This window comes from Stegodyphus dumicola, chromosome X1 (assembly GCF_044657685.1).
Source record: "Stegodyphus dumicola isolate Sdum_Otavi_A_Nest chromosome X1, ASM4465768v1".
NCBI classification, from domain to species: domain Eukaryota; kingdom Metazoa; phylum Arthropoda; class Arachnida; order Araneae; family Eresidae; genus Stegodyphus; species Stegodyphus dumicola.
The window spans coordinates 84701511-84723286 of NC_140780.1; the positions used below are offsets into that span (position 1 = coordinate 84701511).

General features: G+C 33.0%; 1 protein-coding gene across 1 annotated transcript in view; it reads left to right on the forward strand.

Annotated features, from left to right (window-relative positions):
* Positions 1-21776, forward strand: part of mon2 (Mon2 homolog, regulator of endosome-to-Golgi trafficking) — a 261987-nt gene that overhangs the window by 79225 nt on the left and 160986 nt on the right. Inside the window, exons 11-13 of the mRNA XM_085807699.1 lie at positions 8540-8664; positions 19329-19625; positions 21410-21751. Of these exons, the coding sequence (XP_085663825.1) occupies positions 8540-8664; positions 19329-19625; positions 21410-21751 (764 nt within the window). The remainder of the gene's footprint in view (positions 1-8539; positions 8665-19328; positions 19626-21409; positions 21752-21776) is intronic.

A 21776-nucleotide genomic window follows, 5' to 3' on the forward strand; every position in this document is an offset into this window, starting at 1 on the left:
CGCCAAATTTGTCGTATTTCATGCTGTTCATGTATTATCACTGTTATATAATAGAATGTTCTTTCTTAAATTTAAGTTAAATAATTTTTTAAAATCCATTTGTATATGCGTGGTTTTTCTCCTAATTACTTATCTTTTAAATTGTTAATTGCATAATCAGTGACACATTGTAAACAGCATAAAAGATGCATAAACAAAGAAAAGCATAGCTTATGTAATAAGGAGAATACTCATTAAATTTGTCTATTATTTTCATGTTATTAATGAAATACTTTTTGGATAATAAATACTTTAGAAACTATACTTTTATTGTAAATGCTACATATTGAAACATTAGAAATTTATGGATTTATTATTATTCATGATGAAAAACATTTGTATATACATTCATTAATATAAATCTTATTCATTACATTAATACTAATAAATATATATTAACAACTTCTAAACCATCGAATCTCTCTATCTGTATGTAAATAAATATATGACTTATTAGATGTGTATATATATGTATGTATGAATACAAAAATGAACATTGCCAAAAAGTTTATTTGAAGTTACTTTTAATTCATATAACAATCGTGTAATTGGCAGCAACTGTAGTTATCAGTTCTTTGCAAATTATTATGGATATGTAATAATGAATTGAAAAATGTACACATTTTGCTATTGGGTTAATTCATAATTAGATCATATGTATGATCTATGTAATATAAACATGACTAATAAATAATAAGAAATGTAACAGCTGTGCATTTATAACATTTGATTACTTAAAACAGTGCACTACTGATTATCACCTTCATGTCTGTTTACATAATGAATTATACTTTCCAATTAAGTGCACGGGCTTACTAGTGGCCGAAGTGTCGTTGAACACTGGTAATTCTGTCTCAGGTTAGAATTCCCCATTTGTAACTGGTATATGAGCCAGTTTTAAAAAATCTTCTACAAAGGGATCCCTCCTGTTAGGCAGATATCCCTCGAGGCTTTGCCGTAATCACATAAAACAAACTCATGATGTGCACCACCTAATTTCTAGAGTTGGTATAATTAATGTGTTTTAGGTACATTACCGAGTGTTCTATGGGACAGTAAACAACTTGCACATGTTTGATTGCTCATGTATTCATATGCTTTATTTGATCTTCATTTTGCTGAATAGTATCTGCTGGCTGTGAGGATGTAAATATCAGCCATATAGATTTTTGTCATAGAAGGTCTTTTTTTTTTTGTTTGTTTTTGTCTGTTTGTTTGAATGGACAGAACAGTAATTATGAACCATAAAGTTAGTCAAGAAAATGCTTTCACCAGGTCACAAATTTTCCAGTGAGCCATTCAATTTTCATTGGAATGCAGACAACAGAAAATACACATAAGTAATGTCTGATAAATAGACTTATCCAGCACACGTTTTTAGTGTTCTTAGTGTATACAGAATTGGGCTATTACTAATGTAATTGATTGCTATAACCAGAAGTGTGTTTATCTGTTACTTGAAGTGGAGATCAAAGTGATTAACTTGATAGCAATCACCTTATATTATCTTCCATTACTAACAATAAAGTTTAAAACGAAAAGAGTGTGAGCCATACAAAACAACACAAAGAAGCAAACGCCACTTGAAAGGAAACATTACTTTCGCCAATCTGAGCGATAACTGATTCTTGTTTGGCTTTCAGCCTGTTTACCAAGGGAAGATGGTAACTTTATTTCGCCAAAGAGCGTTTCTCAGAACTGTTCCAACAAACCTTTTGTTCCGGCAACAAATATCGTATGTGATAAGGGTTTAAGAAAAAGACTGTCATCATGTTTTTTCTTTTTTTTTTCAAAAAAAAAAAAAAAAAAAAAAAAAAAAAAAAAAAAAAACTCACTCATATTAACAGTACATAAGATGAAACTAAAAGTTCCATTACAATCCAGTATTAACTAAGATTTGAGCCCAAGTTTAACTAGTCCTTGTTTTCTGGCATAAACTGTTGTAAAAGTATGAGCAGATATTGACTAAAACAAATAGTCTGGCATCAATAATTATCATTATATATATGAATATATGTGCACAGGGATTCCATATAAATATATTCCTTAATCATTATACATTTTCATTCTGAGATTCACTCGCATGAGAACCTGGACATTTTAAAATCGTTCAGTAGTGCTGCTTCAATAAATGCAATTGTTTTACATAGCTCTTATCTGCTTATCTATAGTATTTTAACAGTTATTTTATTACTATTATTATTATCATGGTACCTTTTTAGATAAGTAGGTTTAACTTGCATATATTTTCAGACATACTGAGAATTCAAGGTTGAATCTTTCTTGCAAAATCATTTCTGGCATTACCTTTTAGTATATTTTTATGTCATTTCGTAGCAATGGCTCAAAACTCATACACACAGGTTTTTTTTATGCACCTGAAAAAAAATGGAAGGAATAGTTAGTCAAAATATTTTAAAATTGATACATGTGTCAGCAAATTGTTTTTACGATAAAAAGATTGTAAGATTTGAAAGTTTTAATACATTTTCTTTAATTATCCAAGTGCTGAAAAAGCTGTTGGATGTTGTTTATAATTTTTTTGTATGCCTTTTTAATGTAATAGTACATTGAAATTGTAAACTGTATAATTTTTCTTTCACATTTCTTTCATTTCTTTCATGTTCTTCAACAGCTTGACCATCCGAAAAACTCAGTATATGTGAAGATTCGAGATAATTGAGCATTTAAAAAATGAAATTCACATTAGAAAATCCAGATGAATGGAAAAAAAATTCTGCTCTAAAATTGTAACAACAAACATCTTATTTGTTACCAATATATACTAAAAGCCTACATTTAAAATTTTATAAGATAAAAAAAATTAAAAAGAAAACGTTTTTCAGACATAAAAGCTAGTGCTTTTCATAAGCCTTAAAAAAATGAGAGTAAAACTTCTGATCCAATTTTGAAATCCCATAGCACATGAAAGTTGATGGAGATGTTGCAAATCATTCTGACAGATGTTTAAATGAACTGATCATTTTCTATTTAGTTAGATAATAAATATAATAATATTTTATATGCTATATAAATAATTTGTATCAATTGCATATAAAAAACTTAAATCACTTGTAAATTTTCAGGATACATCACCATTGTTTATGGATTTTTTAAAGTCTCGTTTCGTGGCTTTTTTTGATGACTGGCATTAAACCCAAATAAATTTCTTAGGATTTGTTGTAACTTCATGTTCATCCATAACTGATGCCAAATTGCACCATTTGGTGATGCTGTATACATGTTAATAGTATTATGAGCTCTATAATGATATTACAAATCTCTCATTTACTGAATTTTTGGGGGCAGAAAATTTTTCTATATTTCTAAAATATTTCGATTACTTCGACCTGCAGATTGAGATTTCCGGTTAGTTGAATACCAGATAGTAAGACTTTTATTGTATTTATATTTTTACTTTTATAGTATGGTAAAAACCCATCTATTTGGCATTCAACTAACTTGAATATTTCAGAAGTTTAGAAACTTTCCTTACGTCTGAAAAGTGAGCAAATCAGCGACTTGTAAATCCATCATAAAGCATTGTCGGGCCCACCAGTGGCCGAGCAGTAAAGACGCTGAACACTGGTAGTTCGGTCCGAGGTTCGAATCCTGCGAATGGGCGTTTTCGTGGTTTTCCCCATGTGTAACATGTATATGAGCCAGTTTGCCTTAGAAAGTCCTCCACGAAGGCATCCCTGCCTTTAGGCAGATAGCCCTTGTGTGCTCTGTCATAATTGAATAATCCATTCATAAAGCATTGTCACCAATCAGTGATTCAGTTCCAATTGGTGGATAAGCACGACTTCACAGCAAAATCATAAGATTTTCACCTTGGTTTTTATTAGGGTACATAACAGAGAGCTGACACATCCCACCATATTTTAAACTAAAGCAAGTCCTCTTCACCTTCATGGAAGTTTTGGATTCAGATGTGCCAACCTCCATCCGTAAAGCCTAAGCCACTTAGTGTCAATATTTTTTGATATTCAAAAAGCTTATGACAAGGCATGGAGATATGGCATATTGTGTGATCTTTACAGCAGTGGCTTGCGGGGCAACCTGCCAATTTTCATAAGGAATTTCTTGAAGGCTAGGTTTTTTTCAAGTAAGAATTGGCTCAGTGGTATCAGATGTGTTTTGTCAAGAAAAAGGCGTGCCTCAAGGCTGTGTTCTTAGTGTTACTCTTTTTAGCTTAAGAATAAACTTTGTTTTGAAAGAACTTCTGCCTTCCATTTTAGGTTCACTATATGTTGATGACCTTCAGATAAGTTATCAAGGTGCTGATATGAGATACGTGGAGAGACAGTTGCAGATCGCTCTGAATAGGATTCAAAAGTATTCAGAGTGTGAGGGCTTTATATTTTCAAAAGAGAAGACTGTGTGCATTCACTTTTGTAAAAAGCGGAATCTTCATCCTGAGCCTGAGCTTTACCTTCAGGGTTCGTTGATTCCAGTTGTCTCTGAAGTAAAATTTTTAGGAGTGGTGTTTGATCCTAAGCTTACCTTTCTTCCTCATGTGTTATATTTAGGGAAGAAGTGCTTCAAAATAGTAAACCTACTAAAAATACTTGGGGTGTGGAATGTAGCTCATTACTTCATATTTACAGATCACTTGTACGCACCAGATTACACTATGGCTCAAATGTGTATAAATCTTCATGACGTTCTGTTTTAGTGAAGCTTGATCCCGTACATCATCAGGCTCTGAAGATTAGTTCAGGAGCTTTCAAAACGGTGAGCAATTGTCTCTTTACCAGTATTTCAGTATTGTGTTTCACTCTGATCATCCCCTCCAAGTCTGTAGGCTTGATGACTCTCACAAACATTTATTTCCTGCACGTCTTAATATACTTCCTTTCTTAGAAAGAACAGAAACACTGATAGAAAAATTTTGCTTGTCTAATATCAAGGTCTAGGCAGGGAAGTATGTAGAAATTCCACCTTGGTGTAATCCAAAAATTGAGCTTCTGGAAGTTTTTCAACATCTTAATAAGAGTGACACTAATGAAGTAATATACAGGCAAGTTTTTCTTGAGCACAGGGATGAATACAACACTTTTATTCACATTTATACAGACGGTTCAAAATCATTTGGTCATGTAGGAGCGTCGTTTGGAAAACAAACAGTTGCAAGATGCATGTTCTGTTTTTACTGCTGTGTATATCGCTCTTACATTAATCTCTAAACAAATCCAGAAAAAGTTCACAATATACACAGACTCTTTAAGCGCTATAAAAGCTTTAAGTAATTTTTCTGACACTCGAAATCCTATGCTAGTAGACATTCTTATAATACATAATGAAGGAGCCAAGGGTATGATATTCTTTACTGCTGTGTCCCTGGACACATAGGCATAAAAGGTAATGAGCTGATAGACACAGCTGCAAAGTCTGCAATTGCTTTGTTGAATCCGCTTGTTCCTTTTAATGATATCAAAATGACCATCAAGCAAAGAATCTCAACTAAATGGCAGTTATTCTGGTACGTTCAGGTTTTGAATAAATTGGGGAGTGTCAAACCTAAATTAGAGTACTGGGAGACAAATAGAAACCGGAGGGAGGAGGTAATTTTAACCCACCTTTGTATCAGTCGAGCCACGCACGGTTATCTGTTGAAGGCCGAGATTTAGCCTGTATGTTCAAACTGTAATGATGTTTTAACTGTTTGTCACTTTTTAATTGAATGTCCACATTTTAACAGACTTCAGTTGAAATATTTTGATGACTCTGACTTACCTCTAAACCTTGTAATCGGGAAAGAGGCCAATACCAATTATTTGACTACCTGAAAGAGACAGGTCTTTATAATTTAATTTGATTTTGTTTTTGCTGTTACACCTTGGTATTTTAATGAAATGTATTTTAAATTATTTCATGTTTTAGAATTTTACACTTACATTTAATATCAGGTATAGGAAACTTAATATGAGCATTGATCATTTCATCAGTTTTGGATGTTATACAGGTCTTGTTTTATCTATCAGCTGTGTTTTAAGTGCCTGACATGTAGTTCGGCACACATAACCTTTAAGGTTTTGCACCAGAATATCCACACATCCATCCATCCAGCTGGCGGCGGGTTGAGCTGAACTTGAGATAACAATAAATTATTAATATTCTTCTGTTCATTACGAAGCTGGTGATCTCGAAGTAGCATAAAGATATTGTTCTTATTAATATATTAGATTTGCAGTGCTGGATTATTGAGAATATTAATATGAAAGCAAAGTGAATGAAGAATCTTTAAATATCCTTATGAAATTAATTTAAAATTCTTTGTTACATATTGTACAGTAAGATTGCACAATATTTCTTATTTATTGTACCTTATATATGTTATCGACTGTGCATTATAACAACAATTTTAACATTGGTCTTGTTGAAAATTAGTGTGTGTCATTACTTAAAAACATGTTTAGACAATGTCATAGAAATAAATTCAGTTTTAGCAGTTTGCAGGCACGTTTAGATCTTACAAACATGACCGCACTAAGCAGATTTTAATTTCAGGTAATGTGAAAAAGTTAAAAACACTCTCTTCTTCACGTAATGTGGTAGTGAAAGCTACTTGCTGCTTATAAGCTTAAAAATTGCAGATGCACTGGCCACATCTTATAGAAGCTCTACGTTGTATGTAAATCCATTTAGTTCTTGATAAGCCATTTTAGTTTCTGTAGTAGACTGTAAGTTAATTGCTCTGTATATGTTTTTCCCGCATCTTATAAAAATGATTAAAATTTTGGAAGCTTCCTTTTTTTGATCAGCGTGCAGTGGAGTGTTTTCAAAGTTACTGGATCCTGGCATCAAGAATCAGGATCTTCATTCTGCTGCTGGCATGTAACTTTTAGAAGTTTTAACCAGATATCCAATACTTTCCAAAAGGTCATTAGCTTTGATCATCTAATGATTGGATTTATAGCCATAGCTTTATTTAGTGTTGCTGTGATATGTTCCTTGAAAGTGAGTTAACTATCAAAAGTAAGCCTTAAATATTTGATTGAATTGGGAGAATCTTATTATTAAGAGTAATGTCCGTGTTGACACGTTGAAGTTTTTTTACATCTCCTGAAAAGGGCAATGTAGCATTTGCTTGTGTTTAATTTCCACAATTGACTAATGATATTCATGCTGAATAGGAGATTATTAATTGCAAGCTGTGGATTAATAGATTTTTGTTGGGATGGTAGTATTATCTGCATATTTTATGACATAAGAATTGTGCAGGGTGTGCATATAATTAATACAAATGCTGAAGAGAACAAGTGTCAGAATCCCACCTTGGGGGACGCTGCCTGTGAGAATTTTCTTAGCTGAAAGAATATTTTCACATTTAACTTGAAAAGGTCTGTTTTTGAGGTAGGAATTAATTAACATGATGAGATTGCAGGAAAGTATATGATTGCAAGTTTATTAATGAGTCCTTTGTGCCAAACATAATGAAACGCTTCCTTGAAGTCTAGAAAGCAGCATCAAGAAATGTGCATTAATGAGCATGATATGCCATCTTATTGGAAAACAAATTACCATTGGCAGTACAACATGAAAAATTAAGTATTTTAAGTTCTTTAATGCTATATCTATAACTTGTAAGTTGATTGTCCAACTAAATGAAGAGTGATCATTTCCTTTAAATTTCTGCCAAAATGAAAGGCACAGTTTTGATGGTATCATCACCAATTTGATCGGATTCCATAATCAGATGTTTAAACTTTTCTACTTTTAAGACAATGAAATATGTTGACTTTTATGTCTAAAATGCACTTACTTACACCTGGAATCTTACATAATTTTAGATATAGGCTTTGTATATTGATGTTGATAGCAAATAAGATGACATTTTAAGTTTTAGACTGGAAAATACCGTCTTCCATTCATTTGGCTTTTCAACCATGGTTTGTCCTCTGTATTCACTCAACAGTCTCGAATTTCCACTTATCCAGCATTCAGTAATTCCGGAGCTATATGCAGAGCTTTTACTGTATATTGAAATTTTAAGCTCATCTCTCAAAGACACAGTATATATTAGGGCTTGAAATCTAAAATATGAAGAATTTTTTTATGAATATATATATATATCTGTTCAAATTCAAATTAAGTAATTAAGTAATTAAGAAGTTTTCTCAATTGTATACTGATCCAGTTATGTAGTGCCATTAATTAAAAATTTTAATTTCTGATGTGATAATTCACTGATGTACTTCCGTTTAAATGTTTATCTTCCTGCAATTTTTTGGATAAATCATTTTTCTGTGTTGAAATACTATTTGTGTCAATAAGTTGCTTTTGATAAAGGAATATATTTTTTAAACTGAGAGCATCATAATATGTTTGACTGAATATGTTCCATAACCTTCATTAATTGTTTTCTATGATTAAATAGTTGATAATCAAGTGTGTGATCTGATAGTAGTTTTTTATGTGTTGGCCTGTGTATTTGTATTACTAACCGAGTGATTGTTGTTTAAATTGTACTTTTTAAAATTTTTCCATTTTGTAGGTTACAGAATGTGAAATATTTTTGTCATTAATTGTGAAGTTTTTAGATGTAGACAAGCCTTCATGGCAAAGAGCTCTTGCTCTGGAAGTATTACATAAAATGTGCATTCAACCAGAGTTATTAAAGTAAGAGATAATTTTTAATATCTGTAATTTGTCTTTTCATTTTTATTTTTCAGTTTTTTTAATTATCAAGAAACTTAGTTTATTTAATTTAATTATCAAGAAACTTAGTTTATTTGATATTATAAATTCTTATTTTTATAAATTTTTAATTTTAAAAATTTAAAGGAAGAAGTGCTGTTTTTTTATATCCATAGATTAAAAATCTTAGTATTCTATTTAGCCTTTAGCAAAATACTGAAATATATACGTTTGTGTGGTACTCTTTGCACTCATCTGCTTTAAGAAATTTTGTACATTCATTTTCTTGCCTTTTGAGAATGCTATAATGCACTCTCAAATAGTTCTTTCATTTTGAGAGTTGAGCACTGCATTTCATTTTAAAATTTAAAGTGTATTAAAAGAATTGCTTTTTTTTGTTTGTTTGTTGTCGTCCCACTAATTGATAATTGAATAGTTGGTTATATTATGTTATATTTCTTTTATGTATCAGTTGTAACAAATTTTTGTTATCTAGTTATAGGATGCTTTTATATCTGTGTAAAACTGTGGCTTATTTAAAATTCTAAAGCTGAAGATTTTTCTGTTCAGTTTTCTGTAAGCTACGACAAAGAAAGTAATGAATACATGAATATGTAGCATATTAAAGATTGGTCTGTATATTCCATCCCTTCTGTTATTTTTAATGTATGGTAAAAATATTTTCCGAAACTGAGCACTTATTCCTCACCATGAGGGGTTTTAAAATATTTAAATGCTTTTGGAGGAAACTCATTTATTATATAACCATCAATTCAAGTTTCCTGCAGTAGCTGTTCATTCTGGATATAAAAACTTCCTTTGAAACTGTAATAGTATAACTGTACTAATAATAATACATTTATTTTGGGTGGTTAAAATGTTGAATGAAACCTCTAGTAATAACTGTCTTCATAAATCAGCCATTTTGCACTGGTATGAAAAGTGCTAGAATGAGCACAATTCTACAATCTGTGTATCAAGATCTTGCTCTGGTGCTTCTGAGAAAATTGCAGGAACTTGATTGTCTTGAGTCAAAACTCAAATAATGCAATATGGGTTGACTGCAAAAATGTGATTCTTTAGTAGTAATGTTATGATGTTTTTCCCTGGTCAGCTATGCACTTATTCATTTCAGAATAATAAACTGCAAGGAGTTAGATGTGAATGAAGATGTTAGCAGGTTTGTGAAACCATCATCTGACCTTCTAGAATCCCAATTATATCTTGCATTGGAATTTAAATAATTTCTTATGATCCCCAAACAAAACATTTGAATGACTGGAAGCATTCTGATTTGCGAATTTTCTAGAACATTTGTTTTATGTTCAGCTGGAAAATAAATGTCTTTTGAATTTTTATATTATTAACTCTATTATTATAGAGCAGCTGCAAATAAAGAAATTTAGAGGTTAGTAAGTCTAAAGAAGCACTATAATGACACTCCTACCCCCTTATGGCTAATATTTTATTATAAAATGGATATTATAAGATTGCAAATGCTATAATTGCTAAACATCTTTGAAATCTTTGATTTAACATATATATTTGCACTAAAGAACAGGGAAAAGTAACCCTTTAATTAATATCAAATAATTAACAGAAAGGCAGGATCTTCGTGCTTTACAATGGTGCCGTCAACTTGCAGAGAAACTCAAATTCAAGTCAAAATGTGCAATAAAGTAGTGCTGGATTAGCACATTAAAATACGCCTAATAGGTTGACTCACAAAAACCTAACAGGCATGACAAAAATCCGGAATGTCGAAGAGGCTTACTAACATAACAGCGAAATAGCAACAAAACGGTTGCTGGCTAGCAAAAACACGTTCTGAATAAACTCAGAGATTCACCCGTTTAAATACTCACTTAACTTTAAATTTACATCCTGGCGAGAAAATGTGAGAGGAAGTTGAGAAGTTCAGTAAAGTACTTAAAATAAATTTGTTATGCAAAATAAGGGAAACCCTACAAACCCTGAATTTTTTATAATGAGAATTTCATTGATATCACTATTCTGAGCAGAATGTGTTTTGCCATAAGTAAAATAACTCTAAAGCTTTATAAAATGATTTGGAATTTAAGAGTTTTTTTCATTACTGTGCATATGGATTGATAAAACATTATCAGGTCTTTGATTTCAGGAAGCCTGGAGGAATCTTTGGTAATTTCTGTGATATGAAATTGGCTCTTATGAAAATGTTGTTTCTTTGCTTTCATAGCAAGTGATTTAGGAATGTTTTTACTTCCATTTCCCTTTTCTAATTCTGTCCATGGTGTTCTTGCATTCCTGTCATTTTGGGGGGGGGGATTTTTTTAGATTTTTTTTCTTTGCTTTCCACAATGGTTATTCAGTTTTAGATGTAGTATTAATACCCTACAAACATATGATATAACATAGGCATGAGAGTAGCTCTATGATAGAATTCCAGCTGTTGTGACATATTATAGCTTAGTGAGCATGTAAGAACCACCTGTGACACGATATTTTGGACTAACTCCACATGATACTGAAAACAGGTTTCATCACATAAGGTCTGAAGTTCTAGAAATCAGTTTTTATTGTCATTGGTGATAGGAGAGACTAAGAGTTGAGATTACATATTTTATATTAACTCACCTTTCCTGCACATTTTAATACATCTTAGTTACTTTTGGATCTGGTGTTTTAAATTTGATACAGCTGGTTGCTTTGGCTATCTTAACCCTTTTTCCCTATGGTGAGTGGGTTATGGCTCAGTGTATATTCTTCAAAGACATGACTCCACTTTGCTAAACATATCTTTATTCACACACACCATATTTTTAACACAACTATCATAACATAACAGAAAACTTCTACACAAAAATTCATACATCCTACACTTGAGCTAAAGATGAAGTGGGCGAGTTCGCCGTTGTGCTGGCAGTTTTCGCATACACAACATAACGTGGATGGGCGGCACATGCAAGCTGAACATCACTTAAATTTTTATTGAAATATATATTCTTACAATGCATAACTTAGTTAAACAAAAATAATAAAAAGTTAATAAGAATTTTATATAACTCCCAACACGTTTGAAAAAAAAAAAAAAAAAAAAAAAAAAAAAAAGATCAAGTATTTATACATTATGACTTTTGTAGCAAACCACAAGATAAAGCTTCAATCATATTATAGTGATTAGATTTTCAGGAAAATGAACATGACATCTACTGCAGGTAACTACTTGTTTTGGAGCAATTGTTGAGTCTTTGCAGATTTCCTGTGGAATCTGAGGAATTGCAGGTGAATCTATATGTTCTGACAACATATATGCTGGTTTTAAACAATCAATTGAAACTGCAGTCTTTTTATTTACTTTGTAGAGTTCAGGTGGGTGAGCTGTCTGAATACTGGAGTAGCAGAAAACTACACAGGAGAAGAGTTTAAGTACCCTTTATTAAAATCTTTGAAAAATGTACAATGTGTCAACTCGATGCTAAGAAACTTCGCTTTTGCTTGTGCGATAACTGAAAGTCAGATAATTGAAACTTAAGTTTAAATATTAACAAGTGATAAAACTAGCCTACAGAGCCGTTCAGCAAGATCCCATAAATTAAACCTCCTTTCAAGCTAGTGGCAGCGGATAAATGCAATTAAGCCACCAGCAATAAGCAAACACACCTACGGCAGAGACGGCAGCTAGAGCCTAACTCTCCCTTTCTCCTACTGAAACTCAGGTTATAAATACTTCCTTCAAAGTAAAAAATTTGCATTTGTTCATGTGCGCTGCAACATTTAACTATTCTGGCACTGACAATTAGTGGAATGAAGGCTTATAGGAAAGTTTCAAATACAATTTTAAAATATTAGTTAAAATATAAATCCCTACAACATCAATAAAAAATTTTTTTGTACATTCGTTTAACAATGGCATGAGGACCAGTGTAAGGTTGATTTAGAGGAGGTTTAACAGAATCAATATTCAGAAATGCATGAGAACAGGTTTGAAGTGCCAGGTGTACATAAATTGATGGTTGAACATGCTAGAGGTTGGAATCGGTCTAATTAAATGCATGACTGATTGAAGCTGTGCCACATAAGATTCAGAAGGAGAGACGAAATTAGTAGCATACAGCGTATCTAAGAGTAGTGTAAATGTGGTACCATAAACAAGTTCAGCACAAGTAGCATTTATATCTTTCTTAATGGCAGATCTGATACTCAGCAGAACTATAGGCAGAATTTCAGCCCATTTTGGATTGTTATGAGACATTATTGTACTTTAAAGTTGCCTACGAAACCTCTCTATCAGCCCATTAGTCCGAGGAGTAGTTCTAATGCAATGTGTACCCAAAATTTTCATTAAATCCTTAAGTAAGTGAGATTCAAAATTTCAGCCTTAATCTGTTGTTATATATAGTGGGCAGCCAAATCTAGCTATCCAGTTATGCACTAACACTGTGCACATCGTCTGAGCTGACATGTCGGCAGTAGGTATAACTTCCTGCCCTCTGGTAAACCTGTCACTAATTGTCATGGAATAATGGTTACATTCGGACAGTGGAAGAGGACATATGAAATCAATATGGATATGTGCAAATCTTGTATTAGGCAAGGAAAAGGTACCCAACAGTGATTTCGAATGTCTATAAATTTTAGGACCTTGGCACTGTAAACAAGATTGAGCTGCACTTTTAATAAATTTCTTCATATCAGGCCAAAAATAGCACTTAATAATTAATTTTGTTGAAGCTGAAATACCAGCATCAGAAAGACAATGAATCTGTTGAAAATTTTTAGAGCGAAAAGATTCAGGAATGAATGGGCGAGGTATACCTGTGTCCATATTACAGTAGAGAGTAACATGTTTGAAAGGAAAGTAATGTTTCTCTAGTTTAAAATCCGGTGAAGATTGAGATAAAGAATTTTGAATTTCAGAGTCCTGAATGTGTGCTTTGGATAACTTTTTTATGATCAATGTTCTGATTATCAGATACTGCATCTATTTGTACCCTGGATAAGACATCAGCAACGATATTGTCATGACCTTGATGTATCATATGTCAGTGGAAAATTGGCCTAAAAAGTCCAGATGACAAAAGTTGTCGTGGAGAACACTTTTCGGGCTTCTGCTTAAAAACGTGTATTAAGGGCTTTTGGTCAGTGTAGATTGTAAAGGCCCTGCCTTCAAGCATATGCTGAAACTTTCTAATAGACAAATAAATAGCCAGTAGTTCTCAATCATAAGTTGACATTTCCTTTGACTTTTGCTGAGTTTAGTGGATAGAAATGCAATGGGTTCTCAAACTGAATTATGCAATAGTATTAATGAGCTACCAACCACAACATCCAATGCATCAGTAAAAAGTTTCAAGGTTGCACCAGGAATTGGGTGTTTGAGAAGTATTGCCTCAGCAATTACTTTTTTTTGTGTTGGTGAATGCTTTCGTGCTTTGTTGTCACATTCGAGAGGGTATTCTTTGGTTTTGCTTGGTTGTGAAGTTTTCCTTTTATTAATGCGGCTGGCCTTCCAATAACTATTCAAGGGAGCTAAAACATGTGAAGCTCTTGGGACTAAACTTCTGTAAAAATTAAAGATGCCGAGAAATTTCCTGGTGTTTGGTTCAGGAAATCGCTCCTACCCTTTTGGGTAAAGATTTTAAACCCTGTTCCGATACGTGAAAACCCCAAAACTCCAAAGATGTTAAACCAGCATTTAGATACATTAATTCTTAACTCATAATTATGTAATCTTTCAAAAAGAGCTTTCAAATGTATCAAATGCTCAGTTTCGTCTTTTGACACAATCAATATATCGTCGAGAAAAGGAAATATTCCTGGCAGCTCATGAGTTACTTTATCAATAAAGCGTTGGAAGGTTGCAGGTGTGTTGCATAGCCCAAACTGCATTTTTGTGCTCTCAAAAAGTCCGAAAGGAATGACAATAATTTTATGGATATCAGAGGGATTAATTGGTATTTGATGATAGACTTTAACCAAGTCTAATCGAGAAAATACCTTTGTTCCATGCAACTCTGCTGCAAAATCACAAATTTTGGGAATAGGATACTTATCCTTCACTATCTGATTACAACCTCCGAATATCTCCCACAGGTCTCCATTTGTTTGTGCCTTTCTTTGACACCATGTGAAGAGGAGAGGAGTAATTACTTTTAAATGGTCGCATGTGACCAAAATTGATCATTTTTAAAAATTTCATGCTTAACTATTTGTAATCTATCTGGAGCTAGTCTCCTGGGCTTACGTGAAACCAGGAGGACGAATAGTTTCAATGAAATGCATAGTATTATGCTTAATTGTCTCCTTAAGATCAGGAAGCTTCAACAGTGAAGGATAATTAGACAGTAAGTTATCAAATACACTATTTGTAATAATTGTTTTAAGAGAATTCAAATGTGTGTTAATTACACTGCGATTAATTTTTAAATGCGCTTTTAAATGAACAAGCTTTTTGTTCCTTAAATCAGGTAATAAATGAAAATAATGCGAAAATTCAGATCCAGTATTTCTTGACACTTAACACACATAAAAAATAAAATTAAAATAGCAACGAAATCCAAGGTCAGTACTTTGAGATTTTTGTCCGTAAGCTGGAATAGGAGCCCGTTGGCTGCAGAAAAAACATGATAGGTGTTTGACACACTTCATCTTTGGTTGCTGAAAGGAGACTGATGTCTGAGCCAGTGTGACACAAAAATATTTTATTTGATGTTCCTGTCTCTTGTAAAACAGGTGATGAGACTCAGAGGGTAAAGTCATCATTATATTTTCCCTGGAACGTACCTGGTGGAACACACTTCTTAGCTTTCTCGTTAAATTTGCGATGATACCAGCAATAGAAACAATTCGAACCAGCCTTAGCTGAAGAGCTTTGCTTCCTATTATTGCAGTTTTTGGAAACACTGCGTGATCATCGTAGAGACAAAACCTCACCATACAATTTAGAATTATTAGATAAATTTACTGATATGGGTAAAAAAACTGGGCTTACCTGAGTGGGTGTAACTTCCAATATTCTTTCAACAATGCGGGTAGCTTTTGACGAATCAAGCGGCTCAACCTACGCTAGCATAGATTGGACATTTGGCGGCATTTACTGCATGAATAACTCTAGTAACAATGAGTCAGACACATTGTGTTTTTCAGCATGAGTTGTCATGACACAATGCAATTCTGATGGCTTTTTGTCTCCAAGTTGCTCACCGGCAAGAAATTTATGGATTTTATTGGTACTGCTTTTCCCACATTGTTCAGTAATGGCAGCTTTGAGATCTTCATAAGACGAATCTGTGCTTTCTCGAACCAACAAAGTAATGTCCGGTGGCAAATGAGCATCATAGTAGTTCAATTTCATCCTTGGCTCTATAACAGTCTTGGTTGTGGCTAAAGCAAAAGTTGTTTCACGCATAGCAAGCCATAATGCTGGGTCAATAGGAATGTAAATTGGTGTCTTAGCAGTAGCCGTCTCCTCCATAGCAGCAGCTGAAGGGAAAAACACAAGAATCCTGGAAACAAACTCCTGAACAAACAACCTGTCTGCAGCTTCATGCGAGTAGCCGGGTCGCTAACTTATGGTGCATAAGGGTTATGGCTCGGTGTATATCCTTCAAAGATGTAACTCTGCTTTGCTAAACATTATTCACACGCACCATGTTTTTAACACAACTATCATAACATAACAGAAAACTTCTACACAAAAATTTGTACATCCTACGCTCAAGCTAAAGGCGAAGTGGGTGAGTTTGCTGTCGATTTGGCAGTTTTTACGTACACAACATGACGTGGACTGGCGGCACACACAGCTGAGCATCAGAGTGCCACACCCCATATCAGATACTGAAAGGTGTCTTTTTGTGCCTTGCATTGCATTTGACAAAATATTATGCATTTTGTATTCTGAAACAAGAACTATTATTTTTTCCAATTTGATCATTTTGTCTAGTTCAATTCAAACTCTTTGTGATTTAGAGTGTCAGTGTACTACTCACAAAAGTATGCTTAAAACTTTTATTCCTTTTATATCCTTTTATACTTTTTTCCTTTTTATACCTGGAATTACTGTTTTTTTTTTTTTTTTTGCCAATATATAATTTTTTCAAGATGCTTTTGATGCTGCCTCATATATTGTAGTATTTCTTAGTATTGATGCAAGCTCTCAGTTCGTTGATGTTTCTTTAAATAATCAGTTCAGAGAAGCTGGAAGACACTGACAATTAATTGTAATTAATAATAACACACAGCAAAATAAATAGCTGGTAATAAGTCAAGGAGAGCACAGGTATTTAACAAATTATCCTTAGCACATGGTAGATGTTATAAATTTCTGAGTTCTCTCATGAGGTAAACTCTAGAATGCTATTCAGTTAACGGTTTGAACCAGTCTCTTTGATGTACTTCGAACTGCTAATTGACAACTGCTACTGATGGTTGTTAAAGCTCTAATTATATTGTGGGGCACAGGTTTGTGGAAGCTTCGGGAGAAATGGTTCTTAAAGCTTCAAAAATCCACTTTCCCAAACTTTCTAGAAAGTTGGTGAAAAAATGCCAAATGGTGTCAGTTTGGCTGTCTGTCTTTTTTTTTTTCCTCAAAGCTCATCAAGAGCATTTTCTAACCATATCGATGATTCTGATTTGCCACTATTAACACGTTGAGCGCGGGGACCGGCAGTGAACTTTCTGTGTGGCTGGCATCTGTTCCTGGAAACCGGCACTGGAATTTTCATTTGGCTTATGAAAGTTAAAAAATAAATATAGTCTCAATGAAATGTGATCAAATTTAGTTTTAATGAAATGTATTGAAACATTCTAAACAAAAATATGGCTTAGCTTTATGGCTTAGTTCGCTGCCGGGTGAACGGAAAGGACAGCAAATTTGGCGCCATGCTCAACGTGTTAACAATTTAGACATTGCATGATACAGAATTGAGAGGTCCGCAGATCTGTTCTAGAAATAACCACTTATATACAAAACATATGGCTACATTAATTAAGATAAAATAACATGCTGAACAAGTAATAATTTAGAAGTCAAACAGCAAAAATCAGCATTATATTTTCAAATTTTCACAGGACTGGTTTCGATGCTTTTACCGAACCATCATCCTCAGCTGCCAAGTTCAATAAAACCATCGAAACTAGTCCTATGAAAATTTGCAAATATAATGCTGATTTTTGTTGTTTGACTTCTAAATTAATGTGTCTACATATTTAAGTAGACAAAAATAAACCCAAAAATTATTACCCTAAGTGCAGTAACTAAACAAAAATATAAATTAAATGACTATTATGATGATATTAGAACACAAAACAGCAATGCAATCAAATGGATTTAAATACAAAAATGTACAACACTATGTTGCTACCCAATTGCTGCCCTTTTTTCAGTGTTGGTAGGAAAATCAGCTGTTGGCCTTGGAGTACAGTTTCAGTTTCCAGAGAAGGCATGGATGTCTCTTTTTGGAATAGCACTTAAAATATTATTAAACTGAAAATTGTCTCAAGAGGTTTTTGGAAGAGGAAGAGAGGCAGGAGATCACTGGATTTGCTCCTCCCCAAAAGGTTTCCTAGCAAAACTGGGACAGAGATCCCTTTTCTGATGGATCTACTTCAATTGCCTCCCTGTTTTAAACCCTGGGCAATAATCTTTATGATGGGATGGCTAAATGACCGTTAGGTTTACCCATTCCTGATGAATGCTTAATTAGCAAATGTCCAGTCATTGGAAAAGTAAACATATTGGTAGTGTATGGAGATATACAAGGTGATTCCAAATCGTGGTACAGACTTGGACGGGAGGTACAGAACAAAGATGTGAATAATATTCACATAGGAAAACCAGGTCAAAATTTATTTATTTAGTCATAAATGCAGGGTCTCTTACTTCACTGAAACAAGATGTTTACAAAAACTGTTCAATATTCTGTCCACCAAGAGCAATACATGATTTACAGCGTTTATGGAGCGACTGGTGTGCACTGGCAAAGATGCCAGATATTTCACGCACACATGCAGCAGCTGTTGATATATGAGCAATGAGAGTTGCATAAACAAGGCTCTTCAGATATCTCCAGAAAAACTAATCAAGGCTCGGTAAATCAGGAGATTAGGGTGGCCAAGGCACTGGTCCACCATGATCAATTCATCATATCGCAAAAGTGGCATTCATGTAATTGCGAACAACTAGAACTTGCACAATACCAAAATATTTCTTTAGAAGTGAATAAACTGCACAAAGTCAGAATATCCAGGGTTTCAATCATTTTCAATAATTTAACATTTCAAATGAATGTCTGCCATTTTGCGAGGAATGCTGCTTTTATATTTTGTTCTGGCATCTAGAATGGTGGCAGTATTTCTGTGTCTTGCAATAAAAATGTGATATTTTAAAGCTGTCTGTATCTGTTATGTAATTTAAATCAAAGGTAAAGTAGCATTTTGAAGTTTATTTTATCGAAGTTCGTTTAAAAATAATATTGTCAAATATGATGTGTGCTTGTTTTTTTAATAAGAATTTCCTGTTTTTTTTAATTGCTTCCCTGTGATTAGTTTGGTTAAATGAGGTTTTGCTATATTTTCCTGGGGTGTATAACTATTAATTTTAAGCTTCCTTCTGTATATGCAGTTACATGCAAAATTTGATTTATGTTTAAAATTTTTTTAACCAGATCTTTCTGCCAGTGTTATGACATGAAGCCACACAGCACAAAAATATTCAAAGATATTGTGAATGCTCTGGGTTCCTATGTTCAATCAATGTTCATATCTACCAATGCTGGGAATCCTGTGTTATCAAGTACATTATCAAGTGGTACTCCACCTCCCTCTGCTGTGCAAGGTCAGCCACCAGCTTTAGTTGCTGGATTGCCAGTTGGACCTGGAGTTACACCACAGGCTGCATTTTTGTATCGTGGCATTTGGCTTCCTATGAATCCTGTACCATCTGGAACTTGTAAACCTGTGTTGTAAGTTTATACTATTTTTCGATAACAGTTTGCATAATTTTTAATTTAAGTGTAATTTACATTTTAATATGAACCTTCTAGAATAAAGAAGTTAAACGGTACATGTGGATTTTGCTCATTAGGTTTTTGACAGTTAAACTTTTTCTGATTTGTAGAAGTTACCTGGGTGTTAGATGAACCTGTAATACCCAAGGCATTAAAATGTTTCACTTGCAACGAGCTTAAGTGCCAGCAGTGAGAATCTTCAGTTTTCATTGCATAGCATGCTTTACTTTCCCTTCACAAAGTAACGCCAAGAACTATGACTACATAATAATCTAGTGTGATATAGAATTTTGTTCCTCATGAGTATTCTGTTTAGGGGGAAAATTACTGTACGTTTCCTCTAAGACTGGTCTAAATTGGATGTGGAACCTAAAAGGTAAAAGACTAAAAACACGTTTTAGTTGAAAATTATTTTCTTCTTCTATCGCTTCACTTTGTTAGTTTTTAAATTTGTAAGGCTACATTTCTTGATTTGGTCTGGTAAGTTTCACAGTCTTGAAATGTTACATATATTGTAGGATTAATTAAGTCTCAAAATTTTTGACTGATTTGTTACTGATTGATTATTGACTGATAAATAACTGATTATCTCTGAAATACGGTGCTGTGACTTAATTATTACTCATAATGTGTAACTCCTACTTCATATAGTTGTTTGTTTTGTATAGTTGTGCACTTTGTTAGCCTTTTTTTTGCATTAAGTGGGTTCTGTAATGTGTGATATATTTATTATTGCAATTTACTATTATAATCATTTTACAAAAATGTTTATAGAAACACCTTTCAATATTTTGACTATGTATCTTAAATTAATGCATTTTGTTTAATTAAAATATTTAATTAATTTGTACATTACTTTAGTTGACTGATAGAGTAATCCATATATCAGTTTGAAAATATGTTTTTGAATCTTTGAAAAATTTTTTACTCTGAAAGTTAACATTTATATTTTGCCGTGAGAAAGATGATCTCCTATATAGTAAAAAATGCTACCTTCGCTTTTAGAAGTTTTGAACTTTATCATCAGCTCTGATGATTGTTATTAATGTTATCTTTTAGATATTGTGAAATGTTAATTTTTTAAAAAAATATTGTATGTAAAATATAAAGGTATGTTATATAGAATTTACAAATGAAATTTTTGATGTGGGATTTTTTGTTACCCTGATTAAAATTTTTTCAAAATTATTTTAAAGGATGTGTTACAAATTCTTGTTATTTGTTTATGTGATAAAAATTTTTGTTATTTACACTGTTGCAAAAGATCTGTCTTTTATGATGATTTCATTTTCAAAGTTACTCACATTGCTTGGGCATATCTGCAGGTTAATTGATGTTAATCCTCTTCACGTTCAAACTAGGCTTTGCTGTGACCAAAAGAGGCAAATAAAAAACGAAATTTTCTATACTTTATTTTCTAGCTGAATTTTGATAATACATAAAATTCATTTGAATTTCGAATTTCTCTACACCAGTTAAAGTCAGAAAAACATTGAAGGTGTGCTAATTGCATTTTTGTGGGGAAAAAACTGTGCCCTTTTTTAATAGCATTTTGTGGCTTATTTAACCCATGGTGACATTTAAAAGAGCAATACCCTTCCAACATTTAACTGGATTCTGCAAGTCTACAAGTAGGCATTAATTTGCATTTTAGTTTAGTTATTTTTTATGTTAACAATAAAATTCTCTGTAATAATAATCGTATAGACTTTGTGTACTCATATGTGTTATATTTTCAGTTTAGAACTTCTTGATAGATTAGAAGCACCGGGTGTACCTGATGGCTATGGAATTTCTGTTGCATATTCCTGTCTTTTAGATGTTATAAATAGCATTGCAGCTATCATTCAGCATGAAAAACCTTCAGACACTTGTTCCCAGGACGAATCAGATTTACTTAACAAACAAGAAGTTTCTGATTTGCCTCATGTAAAACAAAGTTCTAAAACTGAGCAAACATCTGAAAATGATCCAGTTTGTGATCAACCAAGTGATGAATGCCCTCCTGAGCTTTCAGAACAAATAGTGAATTCAACATGGTGTGGACTTTTAGCGGCATTTACTCTGCTCATTGATGCAAGGTATAATTTTTAGCTATGTTTAATG